We start from the raw sequence: 12,547 nt of genomic DNA, 5'->3' as shown, positions 1-12,547 counted from the left end.
ATCTTAGTTCCCCAACCAGGGATCAAATCCGGGCCCATGGCAGTGAAAGCGCCGAGTCCCAATCACTGGACTGCCAAGGAATTCCCTCTTTGAGCATCTTTAAGACAGTTGATTTTAATTCTTTGTCTGGTAAGTCTAATGTCTGGGCTTACTCAGAGATAGTTTTTGTCAGTTTTTTTTTTTTTCCTTTAAATGGGCCATACTTTTCTGTTTCTTTGTATGCTTTGTGATTTTGTTGTTGCTGTTGAAAATTTTGTTGTTGCTGTTGACACTTGAATATTATAATGCGGAAATCAGATTCTCCCCCTCCCTGCAGGGTTTGCTGTTCTTGAGTGTTGAAGGCTTTGCTTGTGTTCCACCAGTGTTTTGACTGAAATTTCCTTGAATGCCAGGAGCTTAAAAAAAGTCTCTCAGTCTTTGCAGATTGGCTCTGTGCTAGGGTACTTCTTGAACATGTAGCCAGGCCAGTTACATTTCTGCCTTCTTCACTTCCTGCTTTTCTTGAGCCTATGGTTAACTGGTGGTGAAAGCTTCAGATTTTCTCAGTTCTTTTCTTAGCGTGTATCCTGTCCTAGGCATATGTGTGACTTTCTCAGCTCCCCAGTGTACCTGGGTACTTCTGAATGCCCTGATATCCCTGGGTTTCTCTGTGGCTTTTCCTCCTTGGCTTTATGCAATCTGTTGTGTCTCACCTGCCATCCTTTGCTGTAGGCAGCTGTGAGTTTTTCATGGCCTTACAGTCTTTTATTTATTTGGCTGCTCTGGGTCTTAGTTGTAGCACATGGGATCTTTGTTGCAGCATACAGGATCTTTAATTGCAGCGTGCGGGATCTAGTTCCCTGACCAGGGATCGAACCTGGGCCCCCTGCATTTGGAGTGCTGAGTGTTAACCACTAGACCATCAGGGAAGTCCCCTACAGTCTTCTTGAGCAGTTCCTGTGCTTTTCCCATGCTCTGTGGGTTTTGAGCGAGGCAAAACAGATGAGCACCTGTGTCAGCCCTCCGGGTAGCCCTGGACCGGTTAGAACAGACAGACAGTCAGTAATAAGGTCTGCTCTGCTTCTCTGGAATGGAGGGCCCGGGTCCCACATGGTGGTCATAGGTGGCCATCATTCACCCGTCTTCAAGATGCCTGTCGCCCAGCCAGGGAGCGGCCAGGCTAAGGGCAAGTAAAGTCGACACAAAGCTTTCCTACTGTGTTTTAGTTACCTTTTTCTTGATTCTGCATTCACAGCCAAAGGTTGCTGTAAACCTTTGACTGTTTTCCAGAGTTCTGACAAAGTTGGTTCTGATGGTTTCTGCAGTATTTTGTTTGTTTGTTTCTACGGAGGGATGGGAGTTTGGAGCTGCCTGCTTTGCCATTTTGCTGATGTCACACCCTAAATTTTTCTCTTTTAATCAGGAATGAGTGGATTTCATTAAAGGCCATATTACTGTCAATTAGGTTTTGTGGTGTGGGTTTTCAAAGTGGCCTGTTAATTAAGCCCCTCATTGCTTTCTGGATTAATTCCCCCTTCAGTACAATGGACTGTTTTTAAATATTCCAGTGTATTAAATTTCCTAGTCTTTAGTGTGTTTGCATTTGTGGTCATATGTGAGATTGGATTGTGTTTTCTGTGTTTAGTGGATTTTGATAGATGGTTATACTGACTTCATGTATCAAGAAGTAGAAATTCCATTCTTTTTTCTGTGTTCTGATTTGCTAATTTTTGCTTTTATGGTAATTTCTGCTTTTATGTTATGTCTTTTGTTTTCCTTGGTATTTGTTTGCTCTTTGCTCTTTTTTAAAATTTATTTTTAATTTATTTATTTTTGGTTGCATTGGGTCTTCATTGCTGCGCGTGGGCTTTTTCTAGTTGCAGTGAGCTGGGGGCTATTCTTTGTTGCAGTACACAGGCTTCTTATTGCTGTGGGTGCTCGTTGAGGAGCACGGGCTCTAGGCACTCAGGTTCCGTAGTTGTGGTGCGTGGGCTCAGTAGTTGTGGCTCACGGTCTCTAGAGCACAGGCTCAGTAGTTGTGGCACATGGGCTTAGTTGCTCCGTGGCAGGTGTGGTCTTACCGGATCTGGGCTTGAACCCGTGTCCCCTGCATTGGCAGGCAGATTCTTAACCACTGCGCCACCAGGGAAGCCCCTCTTTGTTCTTTTCTAACTTGATGATTTGAGTGCTTAGTTCTTTGTGTGTGGGGGTGTTCATCCCCAGTTGAGTTCCTTTCTTGCCTGGGCTGCTCCCTACCCATGTCATTGTCACCCTGGACTTACAGGGGTGCTGCTGCTGGTTTTACCTTTTATTGAGAAGGTAAGACATGCACACGTGACAACGTTTCAACAACGACAGTGTCTTCTGTCTGTGCCCCTGTCCCTCATTTGTAAAAGGAGCTGGTAAATGCCTGCCTCTCGTCAGTGTGTAGTCAGACTGTCCTGGATTTCTTTGCCTTTGGGCTTCAGAAGCACAGACTTGGGAGTCAGCTTTGTACTCCTGAGGCCTTGCATCTCCAAAACTGTGTCAATAATTGTTTTTAAAATGAAATTGAGTTTCGTGGAGAGGCCTCGTACCGCCCTGGTGGTCACTCCACCAGCCTGTTGGGAGAGGACACAGTCTTTCTGCCATCACAGTGTCTCTGGCCTCTGCACTAGCCCCGAGGCTCGCGCACCAGGTTCTGCTGAGCAGAGTGTTTTTGGGAATGAGCCTCAGGTACACCGATCACATCTCATTGCAGAAGCTGCAACTGCCTTTGCCTCTGTGCAGGCCATTCCGTCTCACAGGTTCTTTGAGCACCTCGCAGGCCCTGGCTCCCCGACCTGGGCTCGGGCCCCAGCCTCTTTCGAGGAGCTTTTGCTCCCCTGTCCTGGGGCTGGGCTGCTCAAAACTGACAATTGTTGAGGTAAATACCTGTTTGTTAACTTTCAGAGAGAGAGGCCTCCTATTCTGCTTGTGAAGCTGTGTGTGCCCCTTCCAACTGGCTCATCCTCCTGCACCTGCGTCTTTCTGGTGCTCTCCATTCCCTGGTCTCAGTGAATCACTCCCTCCTCTCTGTTCCCTCCACTCACCATTCATAGTAGTGAGGTCGCTTTTGACTGCAAGTAAGGAAACCCCCTACTTAGTGTGGCTTTGAAAAGGGAAAGTTGCTGCCCCTGACAGAGTCCTGTGGCAGGGGCTCTGGGCTGGCCATCCAGCAGCTCAGCGAGGGGAGAGCACAGACCTGCCTGGGCTTCACGGTTTCCCGGAAGGAAGAGACCATCTCTTCTTTTCTCTCTCTCTCCTTGAACTTCTTATTTTGAGATAATTGTAGCTTTTCATGCAATTGTAGGAAATAACACAGAGATTCCCCAGTAGCCTTCACTTGTTGTGCAACTGTAGTGCAGTGCTGTAACCAGGAAGTGGACCCTGATCAGTCCACCAACCCCATTCAGACTTCTCCAGCTGTGACACGTGTGTGTGTGTAGTTTGGTGTGACCAAAAACAAAGACGCCCATCCCAGGGGCCCACCACAGACCCCTCACTCCTCATTATCCAGAACCAGGACGTATGGCCACCCCTGGTCTGTCACTGGCCGAGGTGTAGGCAGTACCATGATGGACTGTGCTGTCCAAAAGGAGTATACTGCAAGCCACAGCCATGCTTTTAAATTTTACAGAACTCCCATTAAAAAGGAAAATGAGGGAATTCTCCGGTGGTCCAATGGTTGGGACTCGACGATTTCACTGCTGAAGGCCCGAGGAGGGTGTGGGTTGAATCCCTGGTCGGGGAACTAACATCAAAGGAAGGAAAGAAGGAAGGAAGGAAGGAGGGAAGAAGGGTGGAAGGAAGGAAGGAAGGGAATGAAACAGGTGGAATTCACTTTGGTAAGTATTTTACTTAATACAGTATATTAAAAATATTCTTCTACATGTAATCAATATAAATAATTATTAACTAGTTTATTCTTTTTTTTTGCACAAAGTCTCAAATCCAGGTGGTATTTTACGCTTATGGAACATCTAAATTCGGAAGAGTCCTGTTTCAAGTACACAATAGGCACTTGGGCTGCTGGCCACCATATTGGGCGGGACAGGTGTAGACCAGTCAGGATTTACCCCTGGTTCACAATGAGGGGGCAACATGGACGGAAACAAAACTGGGATTTTGCCAGCAAGGAGACAGCAGGGAGCAGCCGTTGGCTGGACAGTCCGTTGGGGTCAGCTGTGGTCCAGCCCCCCTCTCTTTGGGGCTCCTCAGAGGGCTAATTCTGCTTTATAACTGGTGGTGTGGGTGTCGTCTCAGCGAGTTCTGGTTCAGGCAGAGACCTTTATCTGTTTCCCTCCCACTTCCTGTCCCTAGCACTGTGCATTACACAGAGTAGGCGCCTCACAAACAGTCTGTAAGTTATTGAATTTGTAGTTCTCAGAGAGCCTTGGAAACTACATTTTGGTGTGTGCAGGTGGATTATTCGTGCAGGGTTGTCTCTGTTTCTTGTTCATTAGATGCCAGTAGCCACCTTTGTCATTGGGACAACCTCAGGCATTTCTAAACCTCTCCAGGAGGGACAACACTGTCCTCAGTCGAAAACCCTGTTTCTGAGTTAGCTTTGATTTCCTTTTTAACAGTTTCATTGAGAGTCACAAACCCTGCATTTCATGCATTTAAAGTGTACAGTTATTCAATGGCTATTAGTATATTTGCAGAGTTGTTTCTCCATCACCACAATTTTAGAACATTTTTTATTACTCCTCAAAGAAACCTCCCCTTGTTAGCATCACCCCCAGTCCCCCAGGCGTAGCCAACCACAGATCTACTTTGTAGATTTAGCTATCCTGTATATTTCATATAAATGGAATCATATAATACGTGATGTTTTGTGTCTGGCTTCTTTCCTTAACATAATATTTTCAAGGTTTATCTATGTTGTAGCATGTATTCATACTTCATTCCTTTTTATTGCCAAATAATATTCTGTTGTAATGGATATATCATAGTTTACTTATCCGTTCACCAGTTGATAGGTATTTGGGTTGTTTCCACTGTTTGGCTATTATGAATGATGTTGCTGTGAACATTCGTGAACAGGATTTTATGTCGACATGTGTTTTCATTTCTTTAGGAGATTTAGGAGTGGGGTTGTGGGTCCTGTGGTCGCTTTATGTTTTTGGTAAGGAAGCGTTTGGGTCCAGACACTCTTCACGAGTGCAGCAAGTTCTCGCCCGGCAACGGGGAGGAGGTAAGGAAATTGTGCTGCGTCTGATGGTGGAATATGCTGCAGCCCTAGTGAAGGTGTGGGTGCGCCGAGGGCGGGCGAGTGGGTGCTGCCAGCAGCAAACCGCATGCGTGTGTGCAGGGGCGCCGCGTGCCAGGGCGCTGGCCCACACCGCACGTTTTCTACAAAAGACAAGGAATTCTCCCATGTTAGTAGCTCTGCGGCTGGGTCTTAGAAAGCGAAGTGTGATCTTCCCCACGCGTGGGCAGGCACAGGCTGTGTAGCCAAGAGCACTGCCCTCCCAGAATCCGGGTCCCTTGACCAAAGGGTGTGCTGACTGCTGTGCGCCGCAGGCTGTGTCGTGGACACGCTCAGCCCTTATCCTGGGGCGGAATGTCTAGTACTACTTTTTTGGTGTGAATGTTATATTTCGATGAGAAATAACAATAAAGCTACTTTTTTTTTTTTTTTAGATGTTGGGGGTAGGAGTTTATTTATTTATTTATTTATGCTGTGTTGGGTCTTCGTTTCTGTACGAGGGCTTTCTCTAGTTGTGGCGGGGGGGGCACTCTTTATCGCGGTGCGCGGGCCTCTCACTATCGCGGCCTCTCTTGTTGCGGAGCACAGGCTCCAGGCGTGCAGGCTCAGTAGTTGTGGCTCACGGGCCTAGTTGCTCCGCAGCATGTGGGATCCTCCCAGACCAGGGCTCAAACCGTTGTCCCCTGCATTAGCAGGCAGATTCTCAACCACTGCGCCACCAGGGAAGCCCCAATAAAGCTACTTCTTTTCTTTTTTTTTTTTTTTTTTTCTTTTTGCGGTATGCGGGCCTCTCACTGTTGTGGCCTCTCCCGTTGCGGAGCACAGGCTCCGGATGCGCAGGCCCAGCGGCCATGGCTCACGGGCCCAGCCGCTCCGCGGCATATGGGATCCTCCCAGACCGGGGCACGAACCCGTATCCCCTGCATCGGCAGGCGGACTCTCAACCACTGCGCCACCAGGGAGGCCCTACTTCTTTTCTTGAAGGGAAGGTGAATCATGCCGTGAAAGGTGCCCATGAGTTCAGAGGAGGGAAAGTTCCTGTGGAATTCCGTTTTATTGGAGACGGTGATTTTTTTTTTTTTTTTTGCAATATTCAGCGTGCTTTATTGGGTTTTTAAGAAATCATTTTGAAACTTAGTGACCAACCTAATTTCTTTAGTTTTTTTCTTTGTAATTTATTTTACGGAAGTGTAGTTGATTTGCAATGTTGTGTTAGCTTCTGGTGTACAGTAAAGTGATTCAGTTATATACATGTATGTATTCTTTTTCCTATTCTTTTCCATTATGGTTTAGAGATTGTGATTTTAAATTTAGGTGTAATTCAGAGGGTAGTTTGGTCATGAAAGATTGGAAAATCTGTTCTAAAAATACTTCCACAAATGTTTATTTTCAAAGAGAAAACGATGGAATTTTTTAATGTCAGAGTATTCATTGATAAAGAGCTGTACTGTGAAAAGTCCTGCGAACCCAATTGTTGGAAACAGTACAAAGAGGTTATCTTCAGAAAGCAAAGTTAGCAGACGATGACTCTGTTCACTGCGCAGACTTGGTAATTCAGGCAACCACGGAGAGATAAGAGAGAATGAACACTTAACAGTTACAGGGGGTGAGAAGACACAGTCTGTGCTCAGAGGCCAGGAGCTTTTCCTGCCTTTCGACCAGGCCCTCTAGTGGACTGTGAAGGTTAGAACGCAAGGAAGCCCACCTTCCCGTCCCTCTGTAACTGGACCCCGGGGCAAGCAGCCTGAGGGTGGGTCTGGGCCAGGCCTGGGTAGACGTCCTCAGGGCAGCCAGGCCGGGCTGTGTTCCTTGTGGGTGAAGGGTTACCCCGCGGAAAGGACACTGCTGAGGGTTCTCTACCGGTCGACACACGTGGTCGATCATCAGTGGATCCATCTAGGAGCTGCCTGTCCACATCAGTCCAGCCACGAGTCCCGTGTTGTGTCAGATTGCCAGTTGGGCATGCACCACAGGGACTTGGTGTGGCTGCTGTCCAGGTCAGGGAGTGGCTGCCAGAGAGCTGTGTGGTGTCCTCCCTGAGCCCCAGGGAAAGCTGCCACAATGGTGACACAAAACTGTGACTGATGTACGATGGTGGAAGGACTCTGGGTCTTCAGTGGATTAAGAGATGCATGGGGTGTGGTGGGGTCTCGGGGTTCCTGAAGGTTGCCCTGGGGAGGAAAGGGCCGGCTTGCCTGCAGGCCAGGAGTGGACCCGTGGGGGAAAGGCCCAAGGGGTTTGGAGGAGCCTCCTCTTGGTCTTAGTTGCTCCAAAGTGGCTTTGTGCCTGGGGAGGGTGGGGTGAGAGCCAGGAGGGGCGAGAGGAGCCAGGGTTTGCACTGTCCTTGCCGGTATCCCTCCATGGCTTGTGGAGAGGACCGTCTGAGGCAAATTCCTGAAATTTTGTATACTATTTTTCTACCACAAAGCTGTGTTTTCTCACTGAGGCCCCTTCTAGTTTCTGAGCTGCCTTCCCACAGAATAAGTTTAGCTCTAATGTGTGGAAAACTCACGTGTGGCACTTAGGCCTTTATCCACAGGGTAGGTCCTGTGTTGAATTTTTGCACACCCCCTTCCACACAAATCCCTGGGGTTTTGGAGCCACTCCTTTGGTCACCCCGAGCCCTGGACGGGGACAGAGTCTCCGAGGAGTTAAGACACGTTCCCTGTGCAGCGAGAGGTTCGGCCTGTCCTGTGTCCTGTAGTGAGAGAGCTGCTTCTCCTGACTTTTTGCCCATGTGCAGCATGCAACGTGGGTGGCTCCTACCTCCGGGTCACCCCCACATGACAGATGTTGGGGAATGTCCTGGGCTTGCCTGGCTGGCCTGGCTCGTCCTTGTCTCCAGTTCCTGGCACGTGGCCCAGCACGCGGCGGGCCCCAGGTGGGGTTGGTCAGTCCTGGGTGATGGTCGAACATACCTGGTGGGTCTCAGCAGCCAGGGTCATCCAGGAAGGCTCTTTCCGTGGCTGAAGCAGGTCCCTTCTTAAAACCCTGAAGCAAAATCTCCGCGTCCCCATGGGCTCGTTGGTAATGGTGAGTCTAGCGCTCCTAGGTAGTGAGCAGTCAGGACAAGGCCTGGGAGGAGTCCGCTGCCACTTTAACTTCTGGACAGTGTTCTAGACAATTCTGTGTTCCCTAAAGAAGGGATTAGGGAAGGTTTTGTTAGGGTGAAAATGATTTCCCGGTCCAGCCATGGCCCACCCCCTCCGGATGTGCGTGGGTCTGTCTCCTCACCCAGGTGCAGCACCCGCGGTGTTGACATCTCCTCCCTCACCTGCCCCTGAGGCACCACCTTCCTGACGCGCTTCCTGTAGGTTCATCTTCCGACCGCGGATCCAGCTGCTCGATTGGGTGGTTCAGACCCCTAAACTTGGCCCCAGCCTCCTGTCTTGCTCCATGCTGTCCCCTCCAAGCCCCTACCATCCTAGTTTTTAGTCCTCTCTGCTGGGAAGGCCTCTCCCACCCCTCAGCCTTCCCTAATTTTACCCTTCTTGGGTGGGGATAGACCAGGGGACAGTGTGGGGACCTGGTGTGTGCCGGCCTCACTCTCCAGCAGAGGAATCCTATTTGCTGGAGAATATCTCATTACGCTGGTGCTTGAGGAGGCAGCGCTGTGCATTCCTGGGCACTCAGTGAAGCTGGGCCTCCTTTGAGTGGGCTGGGACCCCGGAGAGCTGGAGTCCGGGGCCGGGAGGCCGCAGACTGGAGGGCTGGCTCAGCTCTGGACGTGGAGGCAGAGGCTGGAGAGAGGCTGGCCTCTTTCTCTTGGGGCATCTCTCAGAGGCTCCTGGGCCATCAGTGTGCAGGCCCTGAGGGATAGTTCTCTGAGTGGTCCTAAGGACACAGGGGTGGGGCATGGTTCTGGCCCTGCCTGGCGACCAGCTAGGGGCCAGCTCAGTTCCTCAGGGGCCAGCCATCCAGCTGAGTGCTGGCTTTATTCTGGAGTTGTGGCCACCTCTTTGGCCTTTCAGCACTTGGTATGGTCTGGGTTGGGTTGTTATTTACCCCTGGTGTAACTCTTCATACCTTCAAAAAAGATAAAGAGATATTTGCAAAAGACGTTATCTGAAAAAGGGCTGTTAACCCCAGATATACAAAGAACTCTTAAAACTCAATAACAAGAAAACAAAGAACCTGATTTTAAAATGGGCCAGGGACTTCCCTGGTGGCGCAGTGGTTAAGAATACTCCTGCCAATGCAGGGGACACGGGTTCGAACCCTCGTCCGGGAAGATCCCACATGCCACGGAGCAACTAAGCCCGTGTGCCACAACTACTGAAGTCCATGCACCTAGAGCCCGTGCTCCGCAACAAGAGAAGCCACCACAATGAGAAGCCCGTGCACCCCAAAGAACAGCCCCTGCTCACCACAACTAGAGAAAGCCCGTGTGCAGCAACGAAGACCCAACGCAGCCAAAAATAAATAAATAAATAAATTTATAAATAATAATAATAAAATGGACCAAAAATCTGAACAGACTTCTTACCAAAGAAGACATACAGATAGCAAATAAGCATATGAAAAGGTAGTCAACACCATATCATTAGGGAATTGCAAATTAAAACTACAGGATACAACTACACACCTGTCAGATTGGTGGAAATCCAGAACGCTGACACCACCAAATGCTGGCGAGGATGTGGAGCAACAGGAACTCTCATCAGTGCTGGTGGGAATGCAGAATGGTGCAGCCACTTTGGAAGATAGATTGGTGATTTTTTACAAAACTAAGCATACCCTTAACCTACAATCGTGCTCCTTAGTATTTACCCAAAGGAGATGAAAATATATGTCCACACAGAAACCTGCACACGGTTGTGGATAGCAGCTTTATTCATAATTGCCGAAAGCAACCAAGCTGACCTTCAGGAACTGAATGGATAAACTACATCGAGACAATGGATTAATATTCAGTGACAAAAAGAAGTGATCTAACAAGCCACAAAGGAATCTTAAATGCATATTACTAAGTGAAAGGAGCCAGTCTGAAAGGGCTGCATACTGCATGATTCCAACCATAGGGTATAATACTTTATAAAACCCATTCAGTGTCCAGCACCGAGAGTGAGCCCTGCTGTAGACTGTGGACTGTGGGTGATGATGTGTTGGTGTTGGTCCATCACCTGTAACGCGTGTACCACTCTGGTGGGGGAGGCTGTGTGTGTGTAGGAGTTCTGTACTTTCCTCTCAGTTTTGCTGTAAACCTAAAACTACTCAAAAAAAATAAAGTCTATTAAAAAAAAAAAAAAAGGTAAAGAGGCCAGGGCATCCATCTCAGACCCTTTCACAGGTTAGCAGACATGTTGCTCTAGAAATACAGATTGATTGTTGTTCCCCTGAAGGTGACAAGGCTTCAGTTGATACAACCTCTTGAAACAAATTAATTTTTCCAGTGAACAATTAGAACACTCCTGTCTCAGCTACAGGTTCACTCCGCCCTCTTTCCTTTCCCTCCAGGACAACCCTCCGTATGATAAAGGGGCCTTCAGAATTGAAATCAACTTTCCAGCAGAGTACCCATTCAAACCACCGAAGATCACGTTTAAAACGAAGATCTATCACCCGAACATTGATGAAAAGGGGCAGGTCTGTCTGCCGGTAATTAGTGCTGAAAACTGGAAGCCAGCAACCAAAACTGACCAAGGTAAGGCATCTCCTCGTGTCTTCTGGGGACACTGCTGCGGGCAGGGCCTTCTAGGCCCCTTCTGACACCACGTCGCACGGAGTCCAGAGAAATCCTATAGCGCTGACCACCGTGTCCACAGAAGGCTGCTGTGGTCCCGCTGTCCAATGAGCTTGGCGCATCTCAGCTAAGCTTCAACCCACGCAGGTGTTCTCGTGCTTGCAGCCCAAGGGGGACCCGCGCAGACAGACCAGACCAGCGCTCGCTCCCAGTGCAGGGAGGGGTATGACCCTGTCCCTGGGAGTGTTCGTGAGGATTGTGGGCTGCCTGGAGTGGGGGAAATGGCCTCACACAGCAGTTAGCATGTGGACTCAGACTGGAAGGGGGAAGGGAGGGTGTTGAGGGCCTGTGGGCTTGAGCCGGAGCCACGTGGCAGGCCACAGGATGCTGGGGCTCATTGGGGTGTCTTGGGAGGGCACGGCCAGACTTGAGGGCAGTGTGCCCACGTGAAAGCACACAGTCAGCCTTAGCGGGCCTGGAACTCCCTGTGTGTCCCTGGGTCTGGGTGCCCTCATTTTTCTGGGAAAAGTACTTGATTCACTACTGTGGTCGCCCCCCTCTTTTCCACGGCAGGTGACTAAACTTTGTTATAGACTGTGTCTAGTTTTTATTCTTAATTCTAGAATTTTCTCTTGCAATCCTAACCTCATATTTTTGGTGGCTTTTTTGTAAGTAACTCCCTGAACCACTTATGGTCTTTTTAGATTAAGGAGAATGGATGAGGCTGGAATTTGAGAGGCTGCAGGTATTGGTTTTTTTTTTTTTGGTGACTGATATAAACAGTCGTTTTCCAGTGGAACCCCTGAAAGACTCACTGAAACAGTCACCATGAAAGGCATCCACCCGGCTCCCACAGCTGAGCAGCAGAAAGCGGTGGGTACCGAGCGTGGAGTCACAGTGGAGGGGTCTCCATGGGGCTTGGTGCTTGGTCGTGCACAAGCTGATGTCTGTAAAAGATTGACAGAGTTGTTCTTAAGCACACAAACTCCTAGCTCTGTGTGGGAGCCTGCAGTTGCTGCATTTGCTCAGGTGGCCAGACCACAGAGAGTTAGGGTCTCCTCCCTCACCTGAGAATTGGGCGCAGGTACCTGTGCTCTGCCCTTCTCACAGGGCAGGCTGCCCAAGAGGGCCGTGGCAGCACCGGTCCTGTTTTCAGCTTCAGGTCTCGCTGAGCAGCCAGCATGCTCTGCTTTTCCGGGTTGTGGGTGCTTTTTTCAAATAGTCAGATAAATCTAAGATAGGTTTTTCATTCTTTTGTACTTGTTGACTTAAGTTTTGAAGATAAAGCTTTTATCTTAAACACAGTGCTGTTCTACATGCAGCACCGGGAGAATTGCTATTTTGTGATCAGAGACAGGGTTTCTCTCTAGATCATTCTGTAGATTCCTCCGGCATGGCCTTGAGCTTATCCTCACACACTTCAGGAACGTTGTCCCTGGCACTTGACACCGTGTCCCCCGTGTTTCAGTTACCTGTTACTGTATTACAAACCATCTCAAAACTTAGTGGCTTAAATTAACAACAGTTTATTATTTCTCATTCTGTAGGTTCACTGGGCTCAGCTGGGTGATTCTATAGCTGGTCATTCCTGGGGTCATTCATGGTTCACTATAATTCAGCATTCACAGCAACTTTTTAGTGGGTAACTACTG

At 49.0% G+C, this 12,547-nt stretch overlaps 1 protein-coding gene and 1 non-coding gene across 3 annotated transcripts in view; one reads left to right on the top strand and one right to left on the bottom strand.

Annotated features, from left to right (window-relative positions):
- The window catches only part of UBE2L3 (ubiquitin conjugating enzyme E2 L3), a 43,885-nt gene that overhangs the window by 28,221 nt on the left and 3,117 nt on the right, over positions 1–12,547 (top strand). For both annotated transcript variants that reach the window (XM_060119172.1, XM_060119173.1), the window contains one exon: positions 10,670–10,856. In XM_060119172.1, the coding sequence (XP_059975155.1) occupies positions 10,670–10,856 (187 nt within the window). The remainder of the gene's footprint in view (positions 1–10,669; positions 10,857–12,547) is intronic.
- TRNAW-CCA (transfer RNA tryptophan (anticodon CCA)) lies at positions 836–908 on the bottom strand. The gene has a single exon. It is a non-coding gene; the product is annotated as a tRNA-Trp (tRNA).

This window comes from Mesoplodon densirostris, chromosome 15 (genome assembly GCF_025265405.1).
Source record: "Mesoplodon densirostris isolate mMesDen1 chromosome 15, mMesDen1 primary haplotype, whole genome shotgun sequence".
Taxonomy (NCBI): Eukaryota; Metazoa; Chordata; class Mammalia; order Artiodactyla; family Ziphiidae; genus Mesoplodon; species Mesoplodon densirostris.
Note: the sequence above shows the minus strand (reverse complement) of the source record. Positions and strands in the feature narration are given on the sequence as shown.